At 35.4% G+C, this 16,953-nt stretch overlaps 1 protein-coding gene across 4 annotated transcripts in view; it reads right to left on the bottom strand.

Moving 5' to 3' along the window:
- The window catches only part of PPP4R4 (protein phosphatase 4 regulatory subunit 4), a 101,829-nt gene that overhangs the window by 60,879 nt on the left and 23,997 nt on the right, over nt 1–16,953 (bottom strand). For all 4 annotated transcript variants that reach the window (XM_069465263.1, XM_069465265.1, XM_069465266.1 and 1 more), the window contains exon 3: nt 13,786–13,888. In XM_069465263.1, coding sequence (XP_069321364.1) covers nt 13,786–13,888 — 103 coding nt within the window. The remainder of the gene's footprint in view (nt 1–13,785; nt 13,889–16,953) is intronic.

The following is a 16,953-nucleotide window of genomic DNA, read 5'->3' as shown; positions in this document are numbered from 1 at the left end:
AGAAGTGACAACTGGTCTGTGTGAAGAGAAAGAGGAGTAAGAAAGAAACATTTCTAGCATTGAGAAGTAAAGAGAAGAATGCTGATTCAAAAAACTAAAAGATCAGGGTGCCTAGAACACAGAACAAGAGTGGTTGCTGAGACAGTGAAAAAGCCTAAATTATGTAGGGCCCTAGCAACATTATGCAAAAGAACATGCAAATTGTAGTTTTAAATGCTTTGAAATATCATGCTGACTATAAAGATAAAATGAATCAGAAAGGAGTGAAGCAGGATGGAAGGGAGGGAGGTAGTGGGTAAGGATCACTTGGAAACCTTATATGAGCAGACCCTCATAATCTCTTGGACTAGAATGGAGGCAGTGTGGCTGGAGAGAGGTGGATGAATTTAAGAAATATTTAAGACATGAAGAAAACAAGACTATATAAGAAGTAAAAGAACCAAGATTATCAAAAATAACTCACAAAATCCTGGCTTACAAATCAGGTGGCTAACGGCGGTATGCATTAAAATAGGGGACTGGAGGAAGCCCACATTAGGATAGGGGACAGTGGAGGAAGCCCAGGTGTTGGGGGAAATACCATGAGTTCAATTTTGGACTTGTTAACTTTGAGACATCCAAGTAGAGATTTCAAACAGGGAACTGTATATGCACATCTGATACTCTGAAAAGGTCTGCCTACAAATAAGTAAATTTATATAGATGATATTTAAGGCAAGGGTAAGGATGAGCTTACCTACAGAGAAAACATAGCCAAAAAGTAGAGAACTGCTACTGTAAACATAATTTCACCCCAACAAAATAAGGCAGCTTAAGAACTCGAAGTTTAAATAAGGAGATACATCACAAGTGTTTTGGCAAAATATTTTAGATTCTGAATTATTCCTAACATAGCATTAGAAAATAATCAATTGATTTGTATGGATGTGGGAGTGATAACAGGGCATGGTAGAGGTATATATGTGTACATAGAACCTATGCAGGTATATAAACAGAAACATTGGGTTAATATCATTCTGAGATTAAACTGAGAAGGAAAAATAAAAGCAAAGGGAACTTCTTTCAGACTAAAGGCAGACTAGGTAATTCTAATCAACTCTCCTGATAAGGATAATTTTTAAATCTGGACAAAATACAAAAATCATCTGCATAAAGGTATATGGAAACTAACAAAGTAGTGAAAACTTACACTTCCAAGATCTAAGAGACAATGGAAATTCAGAAAAGTGGGCATATAATTTTGTGCCTGCATCTCCCCTTAGAGTATCTGCTGATTCTAGAAGAGGGTCCTGAGAGAATGAGAGCCTAAGTAACTTCTCTGACAGCCTTGCAAAGGCCTGGTAAGCCCCTCTGCAATAGGAGCAAGAGTAATCCTGAATAGATAGGACTTTGCAGGGGAGAGCAGCTTCAAATCATCTAATAGCCGAAATTGGGGTAAATGAGACTTTATTTCTAGGACAGTTAAATGTCTGCCAGAAGAAAACATATTCCTTTCTAGAGAAAGAAACCCCTAGGCTTTAAACTATTTCTATGAATAATTTGTCAAATATAAGATCAAGCACACAATCAATAATATCCAGACACACGATAATATCATAACATGAATGAGAACAAACAGAAATAATAGAAAATAGGAACACTCATCATGTAGGTATACACCCATCCCCTCCCCCCACCCCAGTCTGATACCCAATTGGTGTCATTCCCAAATGTGCATTTAGGTGATGGTCAGGGAAACCAATTTGCTGGTGATTACATGTGGTGCTTGTTTTTCCATTCTTGGTATACTTCACTTAATAGAATGGGTTCCAACTCTCTCCAGGAGAACAAAAGGGATTCTATATCACCGTTATTTCTTATAGCTGAGTAATACTCCATGGTATACATGGTCACGCTTGAATGTGCTGACTCAGGGGGATGGGGGTGGGGGGAGGGGATGGGGTATAACTACATGATGAGTGTAATGCGCACTGTCTGGGGAATGGACACGCTTGAAGCTCTGACTCTGGGGGAATGGGCGGTACATGGGCAATATATATAACCTGAACTTTTGTACCCCCATAATAAGCTGAAATAAAAAAAAAAAAAAAAAAAAAAAAGAAAAGAAAATAGGAACATACCAGAAGGTGCTCCAGGTACTGGTAATACATACCTTAGTTCAAGTGGATGAAAGACACAATTGAAAATTTCAATGATAGCTCTAAGATATATAAAAAAGGATATGGCATATTTTAAAGAGCTAAGTAGAAATTCTAGATCAGAAAACTACAATAATCAAAATCAGGTTAGACATAGATGAATTAGTGAACCAGGAGATGGGTTAGGATTAAACACACAAAATCAATCACAAACAGAAAAAAGGAATGAAAAAGAAAGAACATAAAAGACATAGAAGACATTAAGATAAGATCTAATATATATGAAATTGGAGTCTTAGAAGAAGAGAAGGGAGAAAATTAGGCAGAAACACATTTGATAACATGTCTGAGAATTTTCCAAAACTGACAAAAGAAAATAAGCCACAGAGTTAAGAAGCCATAAATTTGCCTACATATTTCTAGAAATCCCCATATAGGTAGTGTAAAATCCTATGCTAATAAAAATATCTATTTAAAATTAATGTGAAATACGTTTTTAGAATAACAAAAACAGAGAATTTGTCATCAGCAGACTTGTACCAAAGAAAATACTAAAGGGTGTTCTTTGGACAGAAGAAAAACGATTCCAAATGGAAATACTATAGGCAAAAAAACAAACAAAAAAAAAGTGATAAATATGTGGAAAATCTAATTAAATATTGATTAGATAAAACAACAACATCTGTGAGTCTTGAAATACATAAATAATTAAAATAGCTGACAACAATAACTTAAGTCAGAAGGGGATTAAATGAAGCTAAAGAGTTGGAGGCTCTTGTATTATCCAGGAAGAGGGTAAAAATACCCATGAACATTAAACTTTGATAATATGTCTTTGCTATAATGTCTAAGGTCACTAACAAAAGAAAAGAGTACATAACTTCCAAGCTAACATAAGGGGGGAAACATGGAATAATAAAACTACTTCATCAATTCATAAAAACAAAATAAGAAAAAAAGGAACACAGTTGACAGCAATTGACAAAAAGAAAAAGCATAGTAAAATGACAGTATGCAATTATATTAAATGCAAATGGGTGAAATGTTCTAATTAAAGAGAATCAGATTAGACTTTAAAAATTCAATCATGTTGTTTACAAAACAGAATCTAAAACATTAGGATAAACCACAGAGTGGAAGAAGATATTTTAATACATAATCAACAAAGGTCTTAGATTCAGAATATATAAAGTGTATTATACCATTGAATGGTTATACTATAATTTATTTATCCATCACTTGTTGATGGATATTTGGTGTTTACAGTTTTCGCTATTACAAATAAAGCTGTAATGCACATTCATGTTCAAGTCTTTATATGAACATATTCTTTAATTTCTCTTAAACTTTAGGATTGAAATGGCTGGGTGATACAGAAGATAGGTGTATAGTTAAATTTTTGAGAAACTATCAAATTGTTTTCCAAAGTGGTTGCACCATTTTACATTCCTACCAGCAATGTTTGAGTTGCTCCACATTTCTTGCCAATATTTGATATGGTCAGGTTTTTTAGTGCAGATAATTCTAACAGGTGTCTAGTAGATTTATTTGCAGTTCTCTGATGATTAATGATGTTGAACATCCTTTCTTATGTTTACTGGCCATCCACAAATCTTCTTTGGTGAAGTGTCTTTCAAAACTTTCCTGTTTCTTTATATTGTATTATTTGCATGCTACTGAGTTTTGAGACTTCTTTTTATATTCTAAACACATGCCCTTTATCAGATATGTGATTTACAAATATTTTCTCCCATTCTGATTTGCCTTTTCATTCTCTGAACAGTGTCTTCTGAAGAGTAGATCAAACTATTTTTTTTTTTTTGAGACAGAGTCTCACTCTGTTGCCCAGGCTAGAGTGCCGTGGCATCAGCCTAGCTCACAGCAACCTCAAACTCCTGGGCTCAAGCAATCCTTCTGCCTCAGCCTCCCGAGTAGCTGGGACTACAGGCATGCGCCACCATGCCCGGCTAATTTTTTCTATATATTTTTAGTTGTCCAGATAATTTCTTTCTTTCTATTTTTTTAGTAGAGACGGAGTCTCGCTCTTGCTCAGGCTGGTCTCGAACTCCTGAGCTCAAACGATCCCGCCTCAGCCTCCCAGAATGCTAGGATTACAGGCGTGAGCCACCACACCTGGCCAAGAGTAGATCAAACTTAACAAATTTTTCTTCTTCTATCATGTTTTTAGTGTATATGTAAGATAATCTTGCCTAACCCAAGGTCACAGAGATTTCTTCATATGATTTCTTCTAGAAATTTTTCCAATTTTAATTTTTAACATTTAGGCCTATGACCTATTTTGAATCAATTTTTATATATGGTGCAAGATATCAATTTTTTTCCCCAATTGTTCCAGCATCATTCATTGAAAAGCGTATCCTTTCTATACTGATTGTCTTTGCACCTGTGTGGAAAGTCAACTGACTTTTTTTTTTAAACTCCTTATATGTCCCATTGACTTCTTTGTATGTCTTTATACCAGTATCATATAGTCCTTAATTGTTGTAGCTGTGAATTATGCCTTGAGATCAGGTAGTACAAGGCCTCCAACTTTGTTTCTATTTTTCAAAATTGTTTGGACTACTTTAGGTCCTTTATAGTTTCATATGAATTTTAGAATTAGCTTGTCATTTCCTACCCCTCCCCCCCCCCAAAAAAAACCCTACCCTGCTGGAATTTTAATTATTTTGTATTAAATATATACATTGATATGGGGCAAACTGACATCTTAACAATATTGAGTCTTCTGATCCATCAGCATGATATTCCTTTCCATTCACTTAGTTTTCAGTATATAGGTTTTGCATATCATTTATCAGATTAATCCCCTAAGTATTACATACTTTAATGCCATTGTGGTAGTTTAACAAATACTTCAATTTACAATTGTTTGTTGCTGGTATGTAGAAATACAATTGATTTTTGTATACTGATCTTATATCCTACAACCCTTCTATATTCTTTTATAGATTCCTACATAGATGATAATATCATCTGAGGGGAAAAAGACAGTTTACTTCATTCTTTGCAATGTGGGTGCCTTTCATTTAATTTTGTTGCCTGACTGTACTGGCTGGAATGTCTAATTACAGTGTTAAACAAAAGTGGTAAAAGCAGACACCGTGGCTTTTTCCTGATCTTAGGGGAAGGTACTAAGTCTTTCACCTTTAAGTGAACCTGTAAGTTTTTCACAGAGGAAGCTCCTATCTATTCCTAGCATGCTGAGTTGTGTTTTGGTTTTGTTTTTCCAGGAATGGTTGTTGGATTTTGTCAAATGCTTCTTCTAAATCTACTGAGATGATTAGATGGTGATGTTTCTTTTTTACTTTGCTAATAGGATAATTTGTATTTATTAGTTTTTGAATTTTGAAACAACCCTGAAATCCTAAGATAAACGCCAATTGGTCATGATATATGCTACTCTTTTGACATATTGCTGGATTTGTTATTTTTTAGAAGATGTTTGCATCCAAGCTCATGACAGACACATATCTATAGCTTTTTTGTAATGTCTATGTCCCATTTGGGTATCAAGGGAATACTGGGCCTGATAGAATGACTTGAGAAGGTCTTTCCCCCTCTGTTTTCTGAAAGAATTTGTGTAGAATTGCTATTATTTCTCTTACATTTACCCTGATTTTTACCATTTCTGGTGCTCTTTTCTTTTCTTTCTTTCGAGACAGCATCTTGCTCTGTCACCTAGGCAAGTGCAGTGGCGTCATCATAGCTCACTGCAACCTCAAACTTCTGGGCTCAAATGATCCTCCTGCCCCCAGCCTCCGAGTAGCTGGGACTATAGGAATGTGCCACCATGCCCAGCTAATTTTATTTATCTTTTGTTGAGATGGGGGTCTCACTATGTTGCCCAGGCTGGTCATAAACTCTTGACCTCAAACTCCTGACCTCCTGCCTAAGCCTCCCAAAGTGCTAGCATTAGAGGTATAAGCCACCACGCCTGGCCTGGTGCTCTTCATTTATTCACGTAAATCCAACTTTCCATCTGGCATCCCATTACTTTCACCTAAAGAACTTCTTTTACCATTCCTTGTAGTATAGGTCTGGAATAATTAATTCCTCAATTACTGTTTGTCTAAAAGAAAACATTTTGCCTCTATCCTTAAAAGATACTTTCACTGGATATATACTTCCAGGTTTTTTTTTTAATTTTGTTTTTTGCTTTCTGCTTTTGGTACTTTTTATATGATGTTCTACTGTCCAGTAGACTACATAGTTTCTGACCAAAAGTCTATTTAATTCTCACCTTTGCTCTTCTCGATGTAATGTTTCCTTTGTCTCTGACTGGTCCCAAGATTGTCTCTTATTTTATTCTCAGCAGTCTGGTTTTGATGTGTCTAGGGGTGTGTGTGCGTGTGTGTGTGTGTGTGTGTGTGTGTGTGTGTGTTTATCCTGCTTGGGGTCCTCTGAGCTTCTTGGATCAATGGTTTGTCGTTTTTCATTAATTTCAAAAAAGTCTTGGCCATTATTTCTTCAAATAGTTTTTCTTCTGTTTCCTCTTTTCTCATTCTGAGACCCCAAATGCATACATATTCAATCTCTTTATACTGTCTCAAAGCTATTGGATGTCCTCTTCTATTTTTTCACTCTTTTTTATCTTTGTGTTTCAGTTTGGATAATTTCTATCTTCAAGTTCCCCCATTCTTTCCCCAGCTGTGTCCAAACTGCTGATAAGCCCATCAAAGGAATGCTTCATCACTGATATCATCCTTTTTATTTCTAGCATTTCCATTTAATTGTTTTATAGTTCCTCTCTCTGTTGAAAATCCCTACGTGTCCATGCATGTTGTTTTTCTACTAGATTTAACATATTAACCAGTTACTTTAAATTTCCTAATACTTCTAACATCTGAGTCACCTCTGGTACTATATGATACTAGATCTGTTGTTTGCTTTATGTCTTGGTAACTTTTTTTCCTTTTTTTTCCAAAAATTTCCTATAAATTTTTGATTGAATGCTGGATATTTAGTGAAAATGGAGGCAACAGTATTTATGCTTAGAAATGGACATGCCTCCTCTGCTAGGTTGTTAGTACAGGGGATTGAATAAGTCTAGTCAGTAGTTGAGCTGAATTTGAGTTTTGATGTTGCCATGGAAATCTTCACAGCAGCAAAGGTTTCAAATTCCTCCAATTGTTAACTCACTTTTAACGTGCAGACTGGGATGCCAAAGGGCTTTCCTCAGCGTTCCTGCTCCCCCCACAGTCCTAAGCAGGGGTCTCTCTCCATACCCCTGTGCCTTCCCTAGCAGTAGCCTACTGTTGCTCATTACTACATGCTAGGCTAATGGTGGATGCAGGGGATTCTCAGTGACCTTGGTCCAGCCCCACCTCAGGCAGGGCCTGTAAGCCTGGGCTTCTTGAATGGAGCTTTATCACTGTTCCTACCCTGTAACTTTGTATCTTGGGGGGTACAGAGGGGGAGGAGTCTTTGGCAGGGTCAAGTTTCTTGCCCCTTCTCTACTGCTAGCAGACCTCTGTGTATATCAGTGCAGAGTCCTGGGTCTAACATCTCCACCCCTCCCCAGGGTCAAAAGGCTTATGCTTCCACCCTTCTCCCAGAAGTAGTGATCTTCGTGATGTCCTGGAGGTAGGTGAGTTTTGTTCTTACCACTCCCACAGAAGCAATGGATCTTCACCTGGGCTCTAGAAGCAGGGAGGTTCGCTTAGACATTTATTTCATAAGGAGAGGGTTCTGAGGAAGTGGGCAGAGTCAGCTCCTGCCCTTCAACAGCAACTAATCCCATCACACCTACAACAGAACGGGGGACTCTCCTCCTTCCTGCCTTGCCCCCTCAAATCTTTCTCACAGAGCAAACAGTGGAGACCTGTGGGAAAAAGCTTGCAAGTGAGTGCAAAGCTCCCTTGTGTCTGGAGCTCCAAGTTATTCTAAGCTGATATTAACTGTGTAGCTCACAGTCATTCTTTAAAAATTTGTTAAAATCTTAGCTGATTTTTCTAAACACCTTATGTGGCGGCCATCTCTTCCTCCTATACTCTGCCAAGTCGGTGTCCCTGCGTCCTGTCTTTTCTCAGAGGGGTTCGTTCCTCCATTGAGTATAGCTCACGGGGCTGCTTTGTGACGAGCTCTGATGCGCTCAGGAAAGTTATGATTGTGTGGATTTTGTGGCTAACCTATTGTTATTAGAATGGGAGTGACGTTTTCTTGCAGCTTTCTAGATCCTAAATGGAAGTGGAACTGATTACTTTGTTTTTGAGCCCTGAAATTATTCTTTACTCTTTTACAAGCTTAACTACACATTTAAAAGAATTTCAAAAGTTCCAGTTCATTTTTATTACAGGCAGGGTAAAAATAACAAATAACTGAATGACTAAGCTGTACATGTAAGAATACTGGTCTCCACTAGAATTTAGCAAAAGGCAATATTTTTAGGTCCATTAGAAATATTAGCTTACATAACTCTCAACGCCCAGAAAAACCATACACTCAGTAAATGTTTCCATAGAACTTTAATTATTATCATAAAATAATTAGTAATGTCAATCTATTTTGTCCTCAAATACAAATAGATATACATAAAAAGAAAAAACATAACACGGACATTATTCTCAAAATGCATTGAGGTCAATGTACTTTTAGTTTTGAGCTGTAAACCAGAGAAGAAAGAGCAATTATAACCTATTTTCTAATTCCTTTGGTTAACACTACCTCTGTTTTCTTAGGGAACTGGAAGAATAAGTTATAGAATCCTATGCTTTCCAGACCATAAAACCTCCTTATGAAGTCATTTCTGACCCTGTTGATTCTTCCACCAACCTTACATTATTGGAATCAGTTCACTTTCTTCCTCACCATCCTCCATGTGAGAGAGTCCATCAGCCTGTCAATAGAATACTGTCCTCTACGGTGGGCTTTCTATGATCTATAGGGGATCTGGGACATCAGGATCTGCTTATTACGTATAAAGGTATTGCTTTCACAAAATCCTTTTGCTCTTCTCAGAGCTTAACTTTTAACTTATCTCAGAAAATATCATCTACAGTGAGCAAGACTGATACCTTTTCGTGAGCAAACAAGAATAAAGGAATTTATATCGTTTGTTTATATGATGATGTCTTTAATTCCTTTCGGTACTAAGACTACTTCTTTTTCTTGGTAAAAAATGCTGAATTTTTTAAACATCTATTTTCCCAACTGTAAAATAAGTATAAATACATCATGTGGAGTTGTTATGAGGATTTTTGAAAGGATGTGTCTAAAATATTAAGAACTTGCTGCCTGGCCCCCAGTAAGTGTTCCACACATTATTACAGGTAGAGTACCCCTTATCTGAAATGCTTGGATCAAAAGTGTTTCAGATTTTGGACGGTTTTGGATTTTGGAATATTTACACATACATAATGAGATATATTGGGGAAGGGACCCAAGTCTAAACATCAAATTCATTTGTTTCATATATACCTTATAAACATAGACTTAAAGTACTTTAATATAGTATTTTTCACAATTTTGTGCATGAAACAAAGTTTTAACTGTGTTTTGACTATGACCCATCACATGAGGTCAGGTGTGGAATTTCCACATGTAGCATCCTGTCAGTGCTCAAAAAGTTTCAGATTTTAGAGCATTTTGACTTAGTATTTTCAAATTAGAAATGCTCAACCATTGTATTGTTTGTCCACCTAACTGTACTACTTGAGATAGGACTTAGTAAAGTTAAGCTTTTTATTCACAAATATCTTTATTTACAAAGTAAACCCTTTCTATAAAAATTTTAGAATAGATCTTTTTTTAAAAAATCTACCTATATTCAATAGATACAAAATACCAAAATAAATCATCACATTTGGAGAAATTTATAATATTTTCCTATTACTTACTTAAATGAAAATAAAATCATGCAAAATTAATAAAAGTAGAACCAATGAATCTTTTCAGAATCAGAAAATTGCTAGACCACATAAACTGATCTCAAATAATCAGATTTTATATTGATTATGTCTTTTTTATCCTTTATTATTATTAATATTTCTTCCCTTCCCCCCCAAAAAAGTCTCTCTACAAACCTAAATCAGCATTATACCATCCATTAACATTCTCCTTTTACTTCTCATCCAAGAATGCCGCCAAAGGATCAGGCCAATGTATCATCAATCTTTCAGGTGGATACTTACTGTCTCAGAATATTAAGTTCAACCAATGCTCACTTAAAATTTTTTTAAGTGTTTCTTACTTTCCAGGCATTGTTCCAGGTTGTGAGGATATAATGATAAACCAGACTGACAAAGAATTCTGCCCTTATGCAAGAAACGGAAAAGACTGGTAGATGACGAGGTCAGAAAGCTAGATGGGGTGATTAAAGAAGAGTTTTATTCTACCTAAAATGGGAAGTTACTTGTCTTAGTTTCCTGTGGCTACTGTAACAAATTACCACAAACTAGTGGCTTAAACCACAATTTATTCTCACACAATTCTAGAGGCCAGAAGTCCTAAATCAGTAACACTCAGCCAAAATCAAAGTGTTGACAAGGCCACACTTCCTCCAAAGTTCTAGGGTAGAAACTATTTCTTGCTTCTTTCAGCTTCTGGTGGTTTCTGTCATTCCTTGGTTTGTGGCCACATCACTCAATCTCTGCCTCCGTCTTCACACTGCTTTCTTCAGATATGGGTCAAATCTCCCTCTGCCTTCTTCTTATAAGGACACATGTGATGGAATTTAGGCCCCAACAAGATAACCCAGGATACTTCACCTCAAGATCCTTAACCACATCTACAAAATACCCTTTTTCCAAATAAGGTAACATTTACAGTTTCTGGGGATTAGGGCCCAATATCCTTTGCAGAGGGGGGCATTATTCTGCCTACCACATTACTGAAGGAATTTTCATGCAAGAAGGCAGTAAGATATGACTGATGCATTTAAAGATCACTCTGGTGAGTGTGCTCTAGGAGGCAATGACGAAGCAGTAGATTCAGTGAGGAGGCTGGTGTAGTAACCGGACGAGACATGACTAAGGCTTGAGAAGTGAAATTACACATAATACATCTATTGCAGTCATGATCAGCTAATGAGGAAGTTGAATAGTAGTAGTTAAGAACAAGCACTCAGGAGTCAGACCCCCTATTCAAACATAATCCTACCACTTACTAGCTTCGCAACTTTGAGCGAGTTACTTGCTTCTTTCTCTATCAAGCGACCTTTATAGAACTGCTATGAGGATTCACAGACAAAAATATTTGACAGGGTACAGTGCCTGACACATAGTAAGCCCTCAATAAATATTCACTACAGTTATTTTTATCTGTCCCTGGCATTTGCACACTTTCTATTACATACTTTTATGACATATATTTTGGTTCCCAAAATATAATTTAACAAACAAATAAATTTAATAACTCAACAGGTAGAGACTTTTTCTGCACTTCATTATAAAAGAGTCACCTTTACTACATGGTGTAATTATATCATTACTGTTCTACATTTTCTAAAGTACCATGGTATCTTAGAAATTTATCTTGACAATCTAATTCTTTCATTTCTAGATAACCAGAAATTCAAATCAAATATTAAAATCTAACATCTAAGATTTCAATATAATATACTATGGAAAAAGAATTAATACTTAATCAGTAAAGACCACAGAAGTTATTTCTTTTTCAAAAGATACGCTAGGGTTAAATCATGTAACATGAAAATACTGTAACAACTATATTTAAAAAGTGTCTCCAAAATTAGGGAATTTAGATTGGAGGTCAAAATATTTCCTTTCTAAATTCTCAGTTAAATTTAACCTTGATGCAACTATTATGTACCTATAATTAAAAATTTTTTTTAAAAAAGAAAAACAAGTCTTCCCATGTGTACTTCAAAAACTAAAAAACAACAAATAAAACAAAAAAAAAATTTAACCTTGAGATGACTGACTTAATAGTACTACCACTCACTGTCCACTTTGGATGTAAGTTAGAAAATAAACTGTGGAAATACTATGGATTAGCTCAATTATAATCCTAACTCTGTTTCTGTCATTTTATTTTTAACCTTAAATTTCTTCTTCTCTAAAACAGTGAAAATAGCAACCTATTTTAAAAACCATTTTTCAGTTAATACATTATTATAAGGACAAAATGTAAATGTAGTAAAATGAAAATATCACTGGTCAAAGTTTATAATACACAAAGCCAGCAAAATCCCCAATATCACTTTATCTGATATTCTGTAAGGTAAAGGTCAGCTCTAAAAGCTGCATATACTAATGTTACAAATGTGCTAAGAATCTTGAGAATGATTAACTTCTTGCATAAAATATTTATTGTTAAACACTTTAAATTCTCTAAAAGTGCATCATTCATAGACTACCAGTATTGGTAAGTACTCAAATTATTTTTCCCTATGGATTTAACAGACTATCAACTAATATATTGAAAACCAGCAGAACCATAGTAATGCTCAAGTCAGAAATCTGGAAGTCATCCCTCATTTCCCAAATCTAATCCATTATGAAGTTCTGCTCATTCTACCTCAATAAATATATCTCAGATATGACTGCTACTGTCTACTGTTCTAATTGGTTGTCCTAATCCTAGCCACCATCAAATAACATGAGGGGCCAGGCACGGTGGCTCATGCCTGTAATCCCAGCACTTTGGGAGGCTGAGGTAGGAGGATTGCTTGAGGCCAGGAGTTCAAGACCAGCCTGAGCAACATAATGAGATCCTGTGGCTACAAAAAAGAAAATTAGCCAGGTGTGGGGGTGCATGCCTGTAGTCCTAGCTACTCAGGAGCTAAGGCAGGAGGATCACGTGAGCCCAGGGGTTCCAGCCTGAGTGATAGAGTGAGACTTCATCTCTTAAAAATAAATAAAAATAACACAAGGACCAGTGCTGAAGCTTCCTAATTGTCTCATTCCAATCCATTCTCCATACAATAACCAAAATGATCATTGTAAAATGTAAACTGCCCTGCTTAAAGACTTTAATGGCTTTCCACTGCCCTAGGAATGAAAACCAACTTCTGCATGCTCTTCACTGACCATTTCTCTGTTTTCAAGTCACACCCACCCCCATCCATTGGATTCCAGCCACATTTGCCTCTCTCAGTTCCACCAAGCTCTTTCACCTTAGAGCTATCCTCTGTTCTCTCTACCTGGACTATTCATTCCTGACCCTCAAATGACTGCTTCTCCCCATCCCTTCAGTTTTCAGCAACTCAAAGAGGCTTTCCTTGACCTCCGAATGCACAAATGTCTCCCCACACCAATCCAGTTACTTTATTACTTTATCTCATTGTCTGCTGTTCTTTACATTCAGAGCCCTTCTCACTAGTGACAGTTATGGTGCCTGGGAGGGAAAGGGGGGTTACCTATGATTTTATAAGAATAATTACGAGGTTTTCCTGAGCTACTGAAAGCGTACTTTATTAAAATGTCTCTACTGGGAAAATGACTAAAGAAAATTTTACAACTTAAGATCTGGACTTCTCCATTTCTATCAGCTAATTTCCCTAAATATTTTCATCATAATTCAAAATGTATATAATAACACTTCCCCACTCAACTATTAGGTACAGAAGATCAGCCATCAAAGCTCCAAAGTATTCTCCCAACAATGACAACATGTTACTGGAAAAAAAAAAAATGGGAAATTCAAATCTTATTTCATACCAACTTACTCTGACTTTTGGCAAGACTCTCCGAAGCGTCTCAGCAGGATTCTGCCGCATCAAAAATGGAAGATTTGCAATCACACTCGTTCCTTGGATATCTTGACCAGCACTTACAAAAAAGACACAAATTTAAAATTTGTAATTGTAAGCTGAATTCCTGGTCCACAGTTATAAAAAGCATGGATTAATCTGAAAATGACTGTTTTGAATGATAAGCATTCAGACTTCTGACAAAGTTTAAAACATGAAACACATCAACACATCATTTAGATATAAAAATAAAATCAGAACTGAAATTTCACTAGGTGAATCTTATAACAAATACATGAAGACATTAGTTATGCTTGTGCTGACTATTTATATGTCTTCTGAAACTATTTATATACGTATCTTAAGTCTAAAAGTCTTGAAACTATTATTAAACACTCACTTGAAAATTCTACCTCATTTTTGCTTGTGAGTTTGCTGTACTTTATAAAAAATATAAATTGTAAGATTTTATTCTGATAAAATATTAATAATCATAGCAACAGGGAAAGCAATAAAATCAACCACAGAAAAATCATACAACTTCCTTTTGGTACATTGAAATTACCTGTTGCACTAGACTGACTCCATGAGCTGCCAGAAACAACTTAAAGATAACTCAATACTCTAAATATACTTCAATAGGGTATATTTATATAATATCTTTTTGATGTAAAATTCATTAAGGCTGTATCAAAATAATCTCAGTGATACTCTGAGTAGCTTAAATACTTCAGAAAAAAGTATTCAGATTCTTCTGAACCATTTCCATAAACTGCAAAAATGTTTAGTTTTTAAAATATAACCTAAGTGACATAAGTTCTGCAAGTACTTGAAATATACATCAAAAAAATGCTAGTAAATATGGCATCACCTCAGAGGGAAATTCCACCTATTCTTAACTGACACCAATTTAAATGTTAATTGCTGATGCCATAATATTTGCTTATTTGCTTAACCAAAATTATTTTTACTTATCTCTTCAAATGGATTTATAGTTATAACATATGTACATAAGACCTTAGCACATGTCTTAAGAGGTTTAAGTAATGTATTTTTGCTTCAGAGGTTTTTAAGTTCTGTTAATAAGAAGCATATTCTGATTCTAAATGAAGCTGCCCTACTGTGAAGAAAGGTTTTTTTTCTGTTGCAATATAGTAGGCAATGAAATACAGGATACCATAACCATTCCACTGTTCTCACCACTCTTTAGGTAAACCCTTTAAGAGACAAAATCAAGAAGGCATAGAGAAGAGTACAAAATAGGGAACCCATGCCAAGATGGACAGAGGATCAAAAAAAAAAAAAGAGAATTAAAGTTGCACAGGAAAACACCACTTGTAGGGGACTGAATGGTGGCCCCCTAAAACATATGTCTACATCCTAATGCTGAAACTTGTGAATGTTGTCTTAATTTTTAAAAGGATTCTTGAGATGAAGCAGTCATCCTGGATTATCTGGGTAGACCCTAAATCCAATAACAATTCTCCTTAAAAAAGATATTCAGAGAAGACGACAGATTAGGAGAAGGCAATTTGACCACAGAAATTAAAGTGATGCAGCCACAATCAGGGAATGCTGACAACCACAAGAAGCTGGAAGAGGCAAGAATGGATTCTCCCCTAGAGCCCTGCTGACATCTTGATTTCAGACTTCCATTCTCTAAAACTGTAAGAAAATAATTTTCTATTGTTTTAAGCCACCCAATTTGTGGTAATTTGTTGCAGTGGCCACAGGAAATAAATACACTAGTAAAGAACTGAAAAAGAGAATAACCTGAGAAAGTGATGTTTAATATGATAATATCTAACCCAGAGCAGAGATTCAGTAAGTATCTCTTGAAAGGTTGGATGCATAGATGACAAGTTGGATGAATGATATTAGGAATATTTAATATTAAACATTCAGTGAATTTTATTCATTAACTTGCAATTAGTAGAAAAAGAACGAGAAGACAAAGCATTACACAGGAAGGCAAGAAAAAGAAAATAGAAAAAAAAGAGAGAGAGAACAATGGAAAACAAAAAATAAAATGACAGACAGCCCTAAAATATCAACAATTACATTAAATATAAATGGCCTAAATACATAAATTAAAAGGCAGGGGTTGGCAGAGTAGACTAAAAAACATGACTCAATTATATGCAGCCTACAAGAAACCCATCTCAAATATAACAGTTATCAGTAGGTTGAAAATAAAGAATTAAAAGTGATATATTATAGAAGTGAGAATCAAAAGAAAGCAGGAGTGGCTATATTAATATCAGATAAAATAAATCTAATGGAAAAGAAAATCACCACAGACAGATAGGGACATTATAAAATAATAAAAGAGGCAATCCATCAAGAGACATAGCAACCCTAAATGTGTATATACCAAACAGGGTTGTAAAATATGTGAAGCAAAAACTGATAGACTTGAAAGGAGAAATAGATAAATACATAGTAGGTACAGGTGGAGATTTCAACACATTTCTCTCAACAACTGATAGAACAACTGCACAGAAAATCAGCAAGTATACAGAAGAATTCAACAGTCCCATCTACTAACATCTAATAGACATTTATAGAACGTACCACCCAACCATAGCAGAAGACACCTTCCAACTAAGTGACCAAAGAACATATATCAAGACAGACCACATCCTGGACCATAAAACAAACTTAAACCAATTTTCAGAAATTTCAATAATAAAAGAGTTTATCTGACCAAAATGGAATCAAACCAGAAATAAATACCAGAAAAATCCCTAAATTCTTGGAAACTAAACAACATACTTCTACATACTCCATGGGTCAAAGAGCTTCGAAGTCTCAAGGAAAATTTAAAAATACTTGAACCGAAATGTAAATGAAAATACAACAAATCAATATTTGTGGGACACAGCTAAAACAGTGCAAAGAGGGAAATATATAGCACTAAATGCATACATTAGAAAAGAAGGAAAATCTCAAATCAAAAGAAATAATAAAGAGCAGAAATTAATAAAAATAAAAACAGAAAACAACATAGAAAAGGAAGGAAACAAAGACCTAGTTGTTTCAAAAAATCAGTAAAATCAATTAACCTCTAGCAAGAATGACAAAGAAAAAAACAAGACACAAATTAACAACATCAGGATTGAAACAGTAAATATCACTACAGAC

This window comes from Eulemur rufifrons, chromosome 2 (genome assembly GCF_041146395.1).
Source record: "Eulemur rufifrons isolate Redbay chromosome 2, OSU_ERuf_1, whole genome shotgun sequence".
Taxonomy (NCBI): Eukaryota; Metazoa; Chordata; class Mammalia; order Primates; family Lemuridae; genus Eulemur; species Eulemur rufifrons.
This window is presented reverse-complemented; position numbering and strand designations above follow the sequence as displayed.